General features: G+C 45.5%; 1 protein-coding gene across 10 annotated transcripts in view; it reads left to right on the top strand.

Annotated features, from left to right (window-relative positions):
• Nucleotides 1-17088, top strand: part of ALPK1 (alpha kinase 1) — a 101957-nt gene that overhangs the window by 75879 nt on the left and 8990 nt on the right. For 8 of the 10 annotated variants that reach the window (XM_060186205.1, XM_060186210.1, XM_060186206.1 and 5 more), the window contains 4 exons: nucleotides 3234-3387; nucleotides 5388-5550; nucleotides 6274-6460; nucleotides 8461-8650. In XM_060186205.1, the coding sequence (XP_060042188.1) occupies nucleotides 3234-3387; nucleotides 5388-5550; nucleotides 6274-6460; nucleotides 8461-8650 (694 nt within the window). The other 2 variants (XM_060186209.1, XM_060186208.1) reach the window with 2 other exon arrangements.

The raw sequence follows: 17088 nt of genomic DNA, 5'->3' as shown, positions 1-17088 counted from the left end.
TCTCAGCCCAGAGGGGCCATCACAACGCCCTCCAGCTCTTGAACAATTATTTATGATCTTTTAAAACTTTTTAAAGATCGAGTTACAATTTTGGGACCAGAGAGGTAACTCACTGTGTGGGGAACATGCCTCACCGTGCCTAGGTTCCGACTCCTTGCACCACCGCAGGAGGTGCTACTGTGCCTTCCCCTCCCCCATGAAAGATTTGACCAGAAGCAGTAAAACTGTGCATGTGTGAGTCCCCAAGTTTCCAAAAATTTTATTTACAATTTGCAACTAATTTACATAACCATACAATTTCAATGTAAATATATCTTTATTCCTGTATACACACCACTGTAGCCCTACTGTCTTCACACTGTCACCAAGACCCTGCTTCCCACTCTTTCCCTCTGAGGAATCATTTGAATGAGGAAAAAAAAAAAGTAGTGCCTTTCAGGAAAGAAAACACAAGCTGAGGGGTGCTCAACTCTGATGCTGTAGTATTAGTTCTCATCCCCAGCACGTGAGGGTCCTCTGGGTTGGGTGTGTCACTAGGAAACTTGCATTTCTTCACCCCAGAGGCTCTGCTCAAATAGGCTTAGGGTGTGGAACCCAGCGTTTGGTCTTTCCAAAGAGCCTACTATTAAGAATTTTCATTTTGGGCCAGGCAATGTGGCACCCAATTGAGCAGGGACCCAAGTTCAAGCTCCTGCTCGCCACCTGCAGTGGGGGAAGCTTCACAAGTGGTGAAGAAGGGCTGCGGGTGTGTCTCACTCTTCCTCTCTATCCTCCTCTCCCCTCTCAGTTTTTCTCTTTTCTATAAAGTAAAAGAGAGAGAGGTGGAAGGAAGGAAGGAAGGAAGGAAGGAAGGAAGGAAGGAAGGAAGGAGAGAAAATGGCCATCAGGAGCAGTAGATACATTGTATAGGCAACAAGCCCCAGTGGTAGCCCTGGTGGCAATAAATTAATTTTTTAATTAGGGGATTAATGTTTTAAAGTCTACAGTAAATACAATAGTTTGTACATGCATAACATTTCCCGGTTTCCACATAACAATACAATCCCCACTAGGTCCTCTGCCATCATGTTCCAGGACCTGAACCCCCCAGAGCCTTTTATTTTAGTGCAATACACCAACTTCATTCCAAGTTCTGCTTAGTGTTTTCTGATTTTGTTTTTCAACTTCTGCCTGTGAGTGAGATCATCCCATATTCATCCTAGTGTTTCTTTTTTTATTTAAGAAAGTATCAATCAGCAAAACCATAGGGTAGGAGGGGCACAATTCCACACAATTCCCACCACCCATTCTCCATATCCCACCCCCTCCCCTGATGGCTTTCCCATTCTCTATCCCTCTGGGAGCATGGACCCAGGGTCATTGTGGGTTGCAGAAGGTAGAAGGTCTGGCTTCTGTAATTGCTTCCCCACTGAACATGGGCGTTGACTGGTTGATCCATACTCCCAGTCTGCCTCTCTCTTTCCCTAATAGGGTGGGTCTCTGGGGAAGCGGAGCTCTAGGACACATTGGTGGGATCTTCAGTCCAGGGAAGCCTGGCCAGCCTCCTGATGACATCTGGAACCTGGTGACTGAAAAGAGAGTTAACATACGAAGCCAAACAAGTTGTTGAGCAATCATGGACCCAAAGCTTGGAATAGTGGAGAGGAAGTGTTAGGGAGGTACTCACTGCAAACTCTAGTGTACTTCTGCTTTCAGGTATATATTTTGCAGTAGTTTACGGATACGTGTGAACATATGCTCTCTCTCACAGAAACCGGTGTATATCTAGGTTTTGGGACTTTGTTAGAAAGTGAACCACCTGAGATGAAATTAGAGTATACTATGAAAGGAAAGACCTCACCCGAGTAATGAAGCTGAAGGGTTGTCATTCCACACGTGAAGTCTCTGGACACAGTCTGAAGTGAAGCATGTTGAGGTGGCAATCGTTGTGTTGGTTAGGTTGTGATCGGCAGATGCAATATTATTTGATATGGATTGGGAGAGGCATACGGGAAAGTGGGCCCTATCCAGTGGTTTCAGGACTGGGGGAAGTAGAGGCTCTATAGTGGAGATGTGAGGTTTCTGCTGTCTTAGGGTTCAAAAAGACAATCGATAGTTAATGTTATCATCACATTATTTGGTAATTGGGTTAACTTTGAAAAGTCCTTTTGTTAGGGTTTGCTGTACAGTACCCAGTATCTTGTATATAGCTGTGCTATTGGTTGCTTCTGATCTACTTGGTCTAGGCTTTTGAGAGAGTCTGCATATCAATTACACTGCATATATTGAGAAAAGATTCAGTTTGTGTTTTGAAAAACTTCGAGACATACAATTAATTTTCCCCCTCTCCTATTAATTAACTAGTGATGTATAGGACTACATTTTAGTAGGAGTGTACATAAACACCATTCCCACCACCAAAATACTGTGACCCATCCCTCCCACCCACTCCCACCCCCCAGTATCCCAGGAAGCTGCATGTCTACCCCTCACCTCAGGGTTATTACTTTGGTGCCCTCATCCTATTGTTTCTGACCTATTTCGTTTAACATGATTTCTTCAAACTCCATCCAAGATGGGCTGAAAATGGTGAAATCACCACTTTTTTTTTGAGGGTATCCACTTTTTTAAATCACCATTTTTAATAGCTGAGTAGTATTCCATTGTGTATATAGACCACAACTTACTCAGCCACTCATCTGTTGTTGGACACCTGGGTTGCTTCCAGGTTTTGGCTATTACAAATTGTGCTGCTGTGAACATAGGTGTACACAGATCTTTTTGGATGGTTGTGTTTGGTTCCTTAGGATGTATCCCCAGGAGAGGAATTGCAGGGTCATAGGTTAGGTCCATTTTTAGCCTTCTGAGAGTTCTCCAGACTGTTCTCCACAGGGTTTGGACTAATTTACATTCCCACCAGCAGTGAAGGGGCTGGGCAGTGGTGCACCCAATAGAGTGCACGCATTACCATGTGCAAGGAGCTGGGTTCAAGTCCCCAGTTCTCACCTTGTGGGGGGGGGGCTTCACCAGTAGCAAAGCAATGCTACAAGTCTCTCTTTTTCCCTTCCTTCCTCCCTCTCTCCCTCCCTCCCTTCCTCCTCTCTCTCTATTTCTTTCTGTTTCTGTCACGTAAAAAATAAAAATGCACTTTTTAAAAGAAAGTTAAAGCCTTCTTGTGAATTGTATAATTAATATAATTAATAATTATAAAATCCATTTGAAAGTGTGATCCATTTCTGTATCATCTATTCCAGGTGCTCTCTTATTAAAATATTCCAAGAAATCTGAATTGTGGACCGCCCAGGAAACAATTGTTTACTTAGGGGACTACCTGGAAGTAAAGAAGAAAGGCAGACAAAGGAATGCTTTCTGGGTTTATCATCTTCATCAAGAGGAAACTCTGGGGAGGTATTGGCTGTCTCCTGAAAAATGGGCTCACTTTGCCCTTCTGTTAAGTCATTGTTGGTGAGATTTTGAAGACCTTAAAAAATTAGCTGAAATGTCTGTTTTATCTTCCTAAGCCTCTTCCTTCTCATCGTTCATTCATTAATAGTAGTTGTCGGGAGTTGGGCAGTAGCGCAGCAGGTTAAGCACAGGTGGTGCAAAGCACAAGGGCCAGTGTAAGGATTCTGACTCAGGCCCCGGCTCCCCACCTGCAGGGGAGTCACTTCACAGGCGGTGAAGCAGGTCTGCAGGTGTCTGTCTTTCTCTCCTCCTCTCTGACTTCCCCTCCTCTCTCCATTTCTCTCTGTCCTATCCAACAACAGCGACATCAACAACAACAATAACTACAACAATAAAACAACAAGGGCAACAAAAGAGGATAAATAAGTATTTTTAAAAATAAATAAAATACATATTTTAAAAAATAGTAGTTGTCACATATTGAGAACCCACATCATGGCAGCTATTTGCTTGAATGTCTTCCTTTTTCTTTTTTTTATATTTATTTATTCCCTTTTGTTGCCCTTGTTGTTTTATTGTTGTGATTATTATTGATGTCGTCATTACTAGATAGGACAGAGAGAAATGGAGAGAGGAGGGGAAGACAGAGAGAGGGAGAGAAAGAGAGACACCTGCAGACCTGCTTCACCACCTGTGAAGCAACTCCCCTGCAGGTGGGGAGCCAGGGGCTCAAACCAGGATCCTTAAGCCGGTCCTTGCACTTTGCACCACGTGCATTTAACCTGCTGCGCTACCGCCCGACTCCCTGCTTGAATGTTTTCTATACAAGATTCCAAAGCCACCAGGGAAACACTAACTCCATTGCACAGATAAGAAAAATATCATGGGCTGGGGAGACAGCACAATGGTTCTGAAAAAGACTTTCATGCCTAAATAAATAAATAATAAATAAATAAATAAATAAATATATACATTATGAAGCTTGTGAAAAAAAAAAAAGACTTTCATGCCTGAGGCTCTGAGGTCCCAAGTTCAATCCCCACCACCACCATCAGTCAGAGCTGAGCAGTGTTCTGGTATCTCTCTGTATCTTTCTCTATAGATTTCTCTTATTAAAATGCAATATTAAAAGGAAAACTAGTGTGAGGGCTGGCAAGATAGTTCACACTTTGCCATGTGTGTGAGACCCAGATTCAAGTCCAACCATTACCACAGACTGCAAATTGAAATATAAAAACTGTCAAGAAGACATAGAACAAAATTTAAGTACACACCTCAAACTAAGATAACATCATATGCCAGTCACACTTCAGCAGCTTTTTTTTTTTTCCAGAGCACTATTCAGGTCTAGCTTATGGTGGTGCAGGGGATTGAACCTGGGATTTTAGAGCCTCAGTGTGTTTCCCCTGTCCACAAGCTACATTACTAAGTGAATGAAGGAGCTGCCAAAGAGGCAAAATAATAATAATAATAACAATGCTCATAAGTCAGGAACAAAGGTCATCAAGGTTGTGAGTTCTAGGCCTTTCAGACACCCTCCAGGGAAGTTTCAGGCCTGAGGCATAAAGAAGCAGCTTTCCTTCTAGAAATATGTTTAGAGACCATCTGTACCAAACAAGGACTCAGGAAAATAATGTTTTTTGGTTTTTTTTTATTTGGTTGGTTTTTAACTAGAGCACTGCTCAGCTCGGATTTATGGTGGTGCTGGGATTGAACCTGGGATTTCCAAGAAAACTGTTTGCACAGGAAATAGTTCTCTTTAACAAAAGTAAAGTGACAACAACAACAACAAAGCAGCAGCAAAGCCCACCATACTGAGGCAAAGGCCGAGGGGGGAAAAAGTTCTGTTTGACCCTGGCTTTTGTTGGCATCTTTAAGCAAAAACTCTGCTGAGTGAAAGGAACACCCACAGATGATCCTCACCACACACCCTGAGCATCTATCCCTGGAGAGGGTGCCCACTTGCCTCTCTGCTTGCTCACCTGCCTCCTCTCTGCCCACAGGTATGTCGGGAAGGAGTATAAGCAGCAGAAGGGGCTCTGGAGCCACTTCACTGACGTGGAAAGGCAGATGACCGCACAGCACTACGTGATGGAATTCAACAAGAGACTCTATGAGCAGAAGATTCCCACACAGATATTCTACATCCCATCCACCATCCTGCTGGTAAGATGACAACAAGCAGGAGGGCCTGAAATTCAGCCTTCCGGTCAGCTTTTGTTGGCCAGGCTGCATCCGCCTACCTGCACCCTCCTTCTGGTGAACCCAGTAAGCACAGGCCCTGGGCTCCTCTGTCTGCTTCAGCAGCCTTGGCAGGATGTTCTGTGTCCTGAATGCAGCCATCAGAGCTGCCAAATCCCCTGTGACTAGCTCTGAGTCCACATGGTCCCAGTTGGCTGGCTTTAGTGTACTCTCCTCTCCTGTGCCCCTGCAATTTCTGACCCTAACTAGCCCCTTCTACTAGGTGCAGAAATCCCCTGTTTTACATTTGTGGGTTCCCACCTCTAGCAACCAAGTGACCAGTCAGCTGCTGCTTAAACACTTTAGGTTCTGGGACATGCCCCATACAATGTTTACCTTTTTAAAGATTGATTTTTATTGATTACATATGAGAGAGTTTCACATGAGACAGAGGAGAGAAGGAAGCCAGAGCACACCCTTGTACATGTGGTGTTGGGGGGTCAAACCAGGAACCTCAGGCTCCACCAGCCAAGCCATTTCTGCAGTTGACCCTCTACAGTGTTAAAAGCACTGTGCATGAATCTTCACACCTTGTTTCCCTCCCCTCCAGCTTTTCAGTTTTATTTGAGGTAATGTTTGGTCTTTTGTGGGAGGCTGAGGGGGTACACATCACCCTAAGCCCCAACCACCTCCCCTTTCTATCTTCAGATTTTGGAGGGCAGGACGATAAAGGGGTGCATCAGTGTGGAGCCCTACATTCTGGGGGATTTTGTAAAACTCTCAAATAACACCGATGTGGTGAAAACAGAGTACAAGGCCACAGAATACGGCTTGGCTTACGGCCACTTCTCTTACGAGTTTTCCAATCACAGAGATATTGTGGTGGATTTACAAGGTAGGTTAAGACTGGAAAGTGTGTATGTGTGTGTGTGTGAGAGAGAGAGAGAGAGAGAGAGAGTTATTCCTATGTAAATAGGTTTTGTGACTAGCCCTCCCAATCCTCATTTAACACATTGTCCCACGCATAGTCAGCTGTTTGAAGTAAATCACTTTTGCTTTCTGTAATACATGAGGCCTAGAAAAACAGGTGTCTAAGGCTTCTGCAAGTGTCCAAGGTGTCACCTAAACAGAGCACCTGCGTTACATTTTTGTTGGCAGAATTCTAGAAAGAATCCAGGCATTTCTAAACATTACAGAAGTGAATTCGAGCAACCTCTGTTTCTTATAGCATTTTTTTTTCATGTGTCAAAATCTTTCCATGCTTTTCTTCAGTCTGTCACCTTCACAAGTGGGATGTTGGGTTCATAGTCAGCGTCGTAATGGGAAAGCTGTGTGGACCTGAGTCTGCATTATGGTCTCATTTTGCAGGGTCGCGAGTTAACTCACCTGGCGAGGACCTGAGTTCAGGCCTCCACATGGTGACACCATGCACAACAGTTTCCTGAATGGTGGAGCAGCGCTTTGGGCTCTGTCCCTCTTTGTCTGGCTCTGAAATTGAAAGAACAGCAGTGGGAGTGGTAGAATCACCCAGGCACAAAACCCTGGTGCCAAATATATACATGGTTGTGCATATGTGTCATTGTTCCTATGTTGTTTTAGTTCGTCTGGTATTTTACTTATCGGAGTTATGAACCCACACTCCATACATCATTTACACGATATGGGAGATGTCTTATAACCATTTTCAGTAATGATTCCGTGTTCCTTCTATATGGTCTCTCAGCCCCTCACCCATAGTATCTATCATCATTCTCTTTCAGATTATTTATATTGTTGATTAATCAGGGCCCCCTTTGTAAGAATGATGCCTCAATAGACACAAAGGGTTTTTTTTTAGTTGTTCCTTTCCTTTTCTTTCTTTTTTTCTTATATTTGATAAAACGGAGATAAATTGAAAGGGGAGGGGGGACTTAGAGGGAGAGAGACAGAGAGACACCTGCCGCCCTGCTTTACCACTCGTGAAGCTTTGCTCCTGCAGGTGAGGACCAGGGGCTTGAACCCAGGTCCTTGTGCTTGATAATGTGTGCTTAACAGGGTATACCATCACCTGAACTCATTCTTTCCTTTTTCAAAGAATTTGTTTCTTTTCATGAGGGGGGAGGGCGAATATTGCTCGATTCTGGCTGCTGGTTGTCAGGATTAATCTTACAGCCTCAGATGTGGAGAGTCTGGTATACTGCCTTTGTGATGTTTGCCTACCCAAGTACAGAGTTTTGTTTGTTTGTTTGTTTGTTTAACCAACTGGTTCACTGTTGTATCCTCATTGCCCAAAAGTGTTATGTACAGTGTGGGCACTCAGTTTATTTAACATTTACTAGCCAAATCTATGAATTAATAAGCAAAGCACTAGAGAAATCCCTCACTTGTGATAGAAATATACTGTCTTGTGAACTTAGCAACTATGCTAAGTGTTTTCATTGCTCTCTGACTCCCAGAAAATTGGTGATCTGGGTGTATGTCATATTTGCTGTTTTCGTTTGCAGAACTAGGGTTTTATCTAGGTGCAATTTCACTGTTCCCAGGCTCCATTTTCATTCAGAGAGATGGAGAGAGTCTCCTCTGGTGCTATGGTACTCCCATGTGCTTCTGGGGCTCAAACCAGAGCTGTGTATATGGAGAGGCAGGCACCCTCTGCAGTGAGCTAGCTCTCCAGGACCTGGGTATGTTCATAGTTGACAAATTTCACCACCCAAAAGTCAACTCTCCTCAGATTGGTGACTAGGACGCTCAGTGCCACAGCCCGGAGTGGAAATGTGTGAGCCATGAGCCTTAGCATGACTGGCCTATGACGTGTCTCTTCAGGCATGTAAACACATCTTCGCTGACATCTGTCAAAATTTCACTCTCAGCATTCCTCTCTCTCTCTTTCTCTCCCTCCCTCTCTCCCTCTTTCAGGCTGGGTGACGGGAAATGGAAAAGGCCTCATCTACCTCACTGATCCCCAGATTCACTCACTGGATCAGAAAGAGATCCCCACCAATTTTGGGAAGAGGGGCATCTTTTACTTCTTCAATAACCAGCATCAGGAGTGCAATGTGATCTGCCACCGCCTCTCCTTGGCCAGACCTACCCTGGAGGAGCTCGGGTAGGTAGACAGCACTTCCGGACAGTGTGGGTGTGGGGGCCCCCCTCCTGCAGTGTGGGCATGAGGGCCCCCTCCTCCTGTGTGGTGGAGTCCCCCCCCCCCCCGCCAGCCCCTGGGGCCGGTTCTGGCTGGGGCCGGTTCTGGCTGGAGCCTATGAGGGGGAGGATGAGCACTGCTGCCACCTGTCTCTCACTGCTAGTGTAAGGCTGTGGAATCACTCCCTTGGCCAACCTTGCCCAGAAGCTTTCAGGAGCCGGAGAGGGACCCAGCAGTTCTAACAGCAAGAAAGACAAGAGCACTATCAGAGGGGCCGGGCAGCGGCACATCTAGTTGAGCACATATGATTCCATGCACGAAAACTCAAGTTCAATCCCCTGCTCCCCACCTGTAGGGGGAAGCTTCACAAGCAGTGAAGCAGGGCTGCAGGTGTATCTCTCTCTCCCTCTGTGTTTCCCCTCTCAATTTATCTCTGTCTTATCTAATAAAATAAAAAGAAAAAAAAATGGTTGCAGGGAGCAGTAACGTCAGCACCAAACCCCAGTACTAATTAACCCTGGCGGTAATAAAAAAAATCTTTTTTAATTAAAAAAAAAACTACCATAAAATATAAAAATAATGGCACATTGCTCCAATCTCACTCTTAAAATAAGAAGAGGAGGGAAGATGGAAAAAGAGCCCAGAGATCCACAGAACACACGAACTCAGCTGAGAAACAAACAACAAACTTTTGTGATTTTAAGTTGTCAAAGTTTTGGGAGTTTTTTGTCACTAGAAACTGAGCCTACAGGTGTTTCTCATGCCAGTTGTAGAGCTCCTGTCCTCCTGTCCTCTCTAGAGAATCCAGGCCCCTGTGGTGCAGGCTTTTTCAGTTCGTCCCTTGAACACTTAACTTTGTATGAAACTTCTTTCTATACAGAATTGGAGGAGGGACATGAGGAAGAGGTTATACACACACACACACACACACACACACACACACACACACCTCCCTGCTGACCTCTTCATTCTTTTTCTTTTCAGACAACTGCTTTCTTACTTTCATCTTTTTCCATGGAGTTATGAAATGGTAACATTATAAAGCCAAGTCTCCAAAGTCAAGTTAAAGGAAGGAGCTTGGATTTGTCCCCTTGGGCCATGAGAGACAGCAGGCATTTGCACTGCCATTGTTTAGGAGACGGTGTATACTCAGTAGAAACTAGGTGTAAAGTGTAAGAAGCAAGAGAGAGTGCGAGAAGGGGAAAAAATAAATCTCTTTATTATGGTGCCTAAACCTTCAGTGTGCAGAAGCTTTGCAGCTGCACGAGGAGAAAATTGCATTGAGAGCTGTAATGCCAGTGTGAATAATCCTTTCTCGAAGGCTGCCTGCCCAGCCTGCAGCTTTGTCAGGTGAACTTGAACCATTGCTCACGCTGTCTATCACCCTGAGGCGTTCACCATCTTGACTGTTGTTTCAAGAGAACAAGTCATCCATCATGGGCAGGGAGGCACTTTCTCATACAAGAGTCAAATCAGCGTGTGACATGACTCAGCCCGTGTGGGCTGCAGATTAAAATGATACATGGTGACTCACGTGTTACTAGGAAGATTAAGTCGCTTATCTTGTTCCACTCTGCAGACAAAAGCATTCCCCTTGAGCAGTAAGTGGGAGCTTTCCAGAAGCTGACAACTGTGGGCTTAGCTCTCGGTGGTGTACCAGACGACTGAGGAAGAAGAGAGAATATTCGGGGCATCTATGCATTGCACCTTTACGGCAGAAGATGAGACCAAAAAGACTCCATCCAGGAAACCTGCTCAGTGTTTGTCCACGCCTCTGTGGTCTGCCGTGACAAGTTCACCAGCTTATTGTCTCACTGCTTGGGTCATTGATTTAAATATGGAGAGACAAATGAGTGCCCCAGGCCCTGGCACTGGCCTCTTCCTGGGAGTTGGTTACAAACTTTGCAGCCTGAGTATTAAGCCACTAACATTTATTCACCCCATTGTGTGGTCCACAGAGCAATAATTTATTAAACTGATCTTACAGAAAACAACACAGTGGTAGGTTGAGTTACTGCCTCTTGTGTATCCAAACAAAACAAATACTGATCTGAGTCCTGAAAATCATGTTTTTAAACCACTGGATTTGCAGCTAAGGTCTGTGTGCTGGTCAACAGTGAAATTTAAAAGAGGACAGGAATAACTACTCCTGTTTAAGTACAGATTAATAAACACATGCATCACCACTGACGTCAGAAAAATCCACTTTTTCCTAATTAAAATGTTCTAAAAGCTCCAAGTAATGTTACGGTTTACTTTGTGCTTCGCTGTGTAGAATTTAGATGGCAAAGAAGACACACAAAGGAGCAAGAACTCTTGTTTTCTCTTGGAGATTCTGATTGGGTTTAGCCAAGCTTTTGGAAGTGTTTCATTGTGAACATTTTTTTTTGCAAAGATTTTGCCACCCCAGATTCTCTGTCAAGCTATAAACCATTCTAATCAAAGGGATCACACATCCAAAGAGAGCCCCGTTTTGTCACTTGTAACTAAAATTGCAAGCATCCCTTCTCCTTAGCCAGCCCCCTTGTTCTGGAAGCATCCTGTATGAATCTATCACAACACTGGGCTGTATATGTCTCCTTGGCTGAGGACAGACTCCACATTTAACTGTCTTTTCCTGCATGCTTCACCAGAAAGGAGAGAGACCATTTAAACACTTTTGTTAGACATTTGCCATGGTCCTTTGTGGACAACAGAAAGACCCTCAGCGCGTGGCTTTGAAGGGCCATGTTCCCAACATATCATCAATGGGGATCATTCTCTCTGGGCGGAGCACCTGGATCCTGCATGCTGTCCCCTCAGGCGGGCTGCAGTCACAGCCACCTGCAGGCCTGAGAGCCTCTGGCCAGCTGTATCTTTCCCCAGCCTCCAGGGCATGTTGGCAGGAGCCAGCCAGCCCAGCCAGCACACACATAGTGGCACCCCTTACTCTGCCGGCAGCACCTTGACCAGAGCCTTGAGTGGATTCAGAGTGAGGTTACAAGCGAGGGTCCCAGCAGCCTTTGCAAAGACCCAGAACCATACACTGTTGTGACAACAGCCATTCAAGATGTCAAGTCCTGGAACCTTCAGACTAGCACCAAGGAAAGGTGGCCTGAGTTGGTGCTGGATATTAGAGCCCCACAGATGAGAATGAACTGGGCATCCAATCACAAAACCCCAGCTCTCTCCCTCTGTCCCCAGGTCAAGGCCTCTGCTGCCTGACATCCAGATACACCCGACAGAGATGTTATTTCTTAGCCTCCTGAGACTAAAGTCTCACACAGAATAGTGAGTTAAGGGGGCGGATGGGAGCACACCCAGTTGAGTGCACATGTTACCATGTGTAAGGACCTTGGGTGGGGGGGGAGCTTTTCATAAGGAGTGAAGCAGGTCTGCAGTCGTCTGTCTCCCTCTCTCTCTCCTTGTACTCTCTCAGTGTCTCTTTGTCCTAGCTAATAAGATACATATTTAAAGAAAAGGTGGAGAATGGCCACCAGGAGCAGTGGATTTGTAGTCCCGGCACCCAGCCCCAGAGGATAACCCTGGAGGAAAAAAAAATCTAATTGAATTAAACATGGACAGCCACTCTTGTTACATTCAACCCTCATTCTCCAAAGGGGAGGGGAAAATGGGAAGAACCAAAAAGAATACTGGGTTCAGCTCCTTCTTAGGGGGGCCAATGACAGTGCCTGGCCACACTGTTGGTGGTGAGGGGGAGCCCCAGGTTGTGCTGGGTACTAGGAGGATGCATGACTTTGCTGTCAGTAACTTCAAGTTTCAATTTAAAATGCAGGTCAGGGGGTCAGGAGATAGCTCACCCAGTAGAGTGCATGCTTGTCTATGAGTGTATCTCTTGGTTTTTAATGCACATATTGGTGGGTCAATGTATACAATTTTTTATTTGTATTATTTTAATGTAAGAGAGAAAGAGACCAGAGTTCTGCACAGCTCTGGCTTCTGAGGACATGGGGGGATTAAAGCCTGGGACTCTAGAACTTCAGGAATGAGAATCCTCTTTTGCATAACCATTATGCGGTCTTCCCTTCCCAAACAGTATAATTTTATTTTTTTAATTAATTTATTTTTTGGAGAGAGACAGCCAGAAATTGAGAGGAAGAGGGAAATAGAGAGACACCTGCAGCCCTGCTTCACCACTTGAAAAGCTTTCCCCCTGCAGGTGGGGCCCAGGGACTTGAATATGCATTTAACCAGGTGCACCACCCAGCCCCAGGAGTGCAATCTTAATAGGCCCATAACATTAAACTATGGCTGCTGCTGCTCCAGCAAGAACTCCTCCATCACTTACCCTGGACTCTCCTTTTATGCCTGAGTGCCCTGTCTCCACCCCCCTCCGCACACACACACACCCCAACTCTTCCCAACCCTGGGATTATTTTTTCACAACTCTGAAGTACTAAAAAAGCTTCCAGAGCAAAGCAACATACAGCCAGCAACTGGAGGAAAGTGAACGTTCAGCAAATGTCACAGAACTTTGCAGTTAGCACACATGACCCTGCTCTCAGGTGGCATTTCATAGTTTGAGACACAAGAGAAGAGAGGGGCTGTGGGAGCCTTGCTGGCTGGCTTCCTGTGGCCTCCATGCTCTGGGGAGGATGGCTGACAGAGCTAGTCCACTCTGCCGAAAGCCACTTCCCCACTCCCCTTGCCAGATCACCCTGCAGTTATTCTCTCTTTCAGACTCTTAACAAAATCAGGTTTCTCATGAAAAGAAGGCCCCAGAGAGCCCCAGGCACTTAAGTCTAAATGCAAAACCGTGACCTTTAGGGAATACACACTCCCCCCCAACCCCCTCCTTTTTTTTTTGGAGGGTGGGAGAGAGGCCTATTTAAAACTCCAGGCTGAGGGAGGCCGCCTCACAGTGGGAAAGGTCACCCAGAGGGCACTGTCCACAGCATTCGCTGGAAACGACCCTCCTGTCACTCCCAGCATGGGGGCCGAGAAACAAATGGACAGACACGCCCGAAAGATGTTTTCTAGGACAAGCCACTAGGATAATAGATGGGGTGCTGTGCCCACGTGGGCCTCCTAGGGTTGGGCTGGGAGAGAGGCTGCTCCCAGCATATGAGACCACAGGGAACATTATCACCCCAACTTTAAAGCTTCCCAGTGTGCGCTGGAGCAGAAGCAGTGTGGCGAGTCCTTAAAGAAATAAAAATGGAAATGTCCCAAGATGACCCAATACCACACTTGGGAACATACCCACAGGACATAACGTGTATGCCCCTATGTTGATAGCTGCACTATGCACTACAGCCCAACTGTGGAAGCAGCCTAAATGCCCCTTCAACAGATGACTGGATAAGGCTGTGGGATATATTTCCTGTGAAACACACTGCATGGCCATTTAAAAAGATGGCAGTGGGGCTGGCTGGGGAGACAGCAGAATGGTTCTACAGAAACTCTCCTGCCTGAGGCTCTAATGTCCCAGATTCAATCCCTAGCACCACCATCAGCCAGAGCTGAGTAGTGCTCTTGTCTGTCTCTCTCTTTCTCTATATCTATCTATCTATCTATCTATCTATCTACTTTCATTAAAATCAATAAATATGGGAGTTGGGTGGTAGTGCAGCAGGGTAAGTGCAGGTGGGGCTAAGCACAAGGACCAGCGTAAGGATCCCATTTCAAGCCCCCAGCTCCCCACCTGCAGGGGAGTCGCTTCCCAAGTAGTGAAGCAGGTCTGCAGGTGTCTATCTTTCTCTCCCCCTCTCTATCTTCCCCTCGTCTCTCCATTTCTCTCTGTCCTATCCAGCAACAACAACAACATCAATAATAACTTCAACAATAAAACAACAAGGGCAACAAAAGGAAAGAAAGAAAGAAAAAAATCAATAGATATTAAGAATAAGAAAGGATGACTGTAGTATTTGAGACAAAGTGGATGTGACTGAGTAAAAGAAGTAAAGAGGTAAAAGACAACTGCCAGATGATCTCACTTCTTCTTCTTCTAGCGTTTGCCCTTCTTCCGTAGCCAGTCAACAGCGTCAGGTTGAGCCTGATGTAAAGTTTCGAGACCTCCTTTGAATCTGGAGAGGTGGCAGTCGTTAACTATGTGGGTCATAGTCTGTCTGTAGCCGCAGGGGCAGTTTGGGTCATCTCACTCATCTGTGGCATTTAGATAACTAAAGCAAACACACTTGTGAAAATCAACAACAAGAACAACAGCAACAAAAAGCAATAGGCAGACTGTCTCTGAGACTGAAAACAGGTTGGCTGAGGGACAGGAACCTTGGTGGTGGGTGTGGCGAGTCATACAGACATGTGTACGCTCATAGCTATGAAACCAGGTCCCCAAAATCTTAGCATCTGTAAAGCAAAGTGAAGTCAATATTAGTTACGTCCCAGCTAAGAACACACTCTTTCCCCTCTAGTAACCTCACTCAGATCTTCACATTGTGTTTTCCTTGATGGCTTATACCTTCTTAGGTACATTTTGTTTAGGGGAATAAATCCAGGGACATGGCTTCATCATCAGTCAGTCATCACAGTCTATGTCACTCCTCTGGGCTGGTGTCCAGAAGGGCTTCGAAGCAGAATGGACTTTATTCTCATCTCAGTGAGAGAAGCTTCAGTCGTAGCCCTGCCTTCGGCTCCCTTCCCCTGTTCCGGGGACTGATTTACATGTAGCCCTGTTCCCATCTCCTACACCCCTTTCTCTCTCCCTTCCTGCCTCCCTAAGGCCAACAGTATTGGGGGGGGGGGCAGGATATAGATAGCATAATGTTTATGTAAAATGACTCTCAAGCCTGAGGCTCCAAAGTCCCAGATTCAGTCTCCTGTACCACCATGAGCCAGAGCTGAGCAGTGCTCTGGAAAAAATTTTCAAAAAAGGACTTATGACGCCTATAATGCATTTGTAAATACTGTTTCCTTCAGTGTGAAGCTTTCCTGAAGTAATAAAAATCTACCTGCCAGGTGACCTAGCAATGCCACCCCTGGGGATCCATTCCAGAGAACACAGAAGCATTCCCCGGGATGATCTCTGCACACCTCTGTTCACTGTCATGTCGTCCACCACAGTCAAGATACAGGAATAGTTCTAGAGCATAAAGACATGGTAGACCTGTAAGAGTGGGATGCTACTCAGCTATAAGAAAGGATGAAATTGGTGACCAGGGAAATACTTTGAGTGGCAGTGTGTAAGTAAGATTTTTGTGCCTGAGGTTTCCAGTTTGATCTCAGATGCTGCATGTACCAACGTGATGGTCTCTCCCCCCCTCTTTAATTTAATTTATGTATTATTTGATGGGGCAAAAAGAAATTGAGAGGGAAGGGGAAGATAAAGGAAAAACTAGACACCTACAGCCCTGCTTCACAGCTCCTGAAGTCTTCCCCCTGTGGGTGGGGAGCAGGGCTTGAGCTCAGGTCCTTGTATAAGGTAACATGCACTCAACCAGGAGCACCACCACCTGTCCCCTCTGTCTCTCTCCTGCTGCCTCTCCCTCTCTCTTTTGTGGAACACTGATATGTAATAAGTAAGACAAAGCTGGGGGGGTAGGGAGGAAGGAAGGGAGAGAGGGAGGGAGGGAGGGATGGGGAAGGAAGGATGGAAGGAAGGAAGGAAGGAAGGATGGATGGATGGATGAATGGATGGATGCATGGATGGATGAAACTGCCTTTTCCAACAGTGTGGCTGGAGTGAGAAGTGTTCCATCTGCTAAAAGAAGTGAGTCTGAGGGAGAAATGAAAATTCCAGATGATCTCACACATATGTGAAATATAAGCAAACAAAACAAGGACCAAGTCATATGAAAACAAGCCTAAATGCCTACCATCAGATGACTGGCAAAAGAAGTTATGGGATATATAGTCCATGGAACACTATTCTGCAATAAAAAAAAAAAAAAATTTTAAAAAAGATATTGTGTCCTTTGGGACAAAGTGGATGGAACTCGAGGTGATTATGTGGAATGTAGAGCCCTGATTTCATGTGAACTTGCCAAAAAACAGAAGCAAGCAAATGTCCATAAGACTTACAGGAACTCTGGTGGTCATCTTTGGGAGGTGGGGGGTGGGGTTTTACAGAATTTTGCTGGTGGGTGTGGTGTGGAGCTATACACTGTCATCTAACAATCCTGTAACATACTATTAAGCACAAAAATAAATACATAAATAAATAACCCAAGCCTGAGACTCTGAAGCAGAGCTGCAGTAGTTACCAAAGGGGGGCAAGTCAGTTCGGGGCCAGGGGGTGGGGATCGGCTGCCAGAGCTGAGGAGACCCAGTGGACTTAGGTGGAAGGATATTGGTCCTTTGTCAGTGGATGTAACCTGCACTTGAAGAGGTGTGAAATTGTGTCCCTAAACATATACAGTCTTGTAAACTGCCACCCCAAAGAAGATCAGCAGATGGACAGACAGATCTTGTTTTGCAATAGTGTTTCATGGCTTGCTACAGTTAAC

Source organism: Erinaceus europaeus, chromosome 2 (genome assembly GCF_950295315.1).
Source record: "Erinaceus europaeus chromosome 2, mEriEur2.1, whole genome shotgun sequence".
Taxonomy (NCBI): Eukaryota; Metazoa; Chordata; class Mammalia; order Eulipotyphla; family Erinaceidae; genus Erinaceus; species Erinaceus europaeus.
Note: the sequence above shows the minus strand (reverse complement) of the source record. Positions and strands in the feature narration are given on the sequence as shown.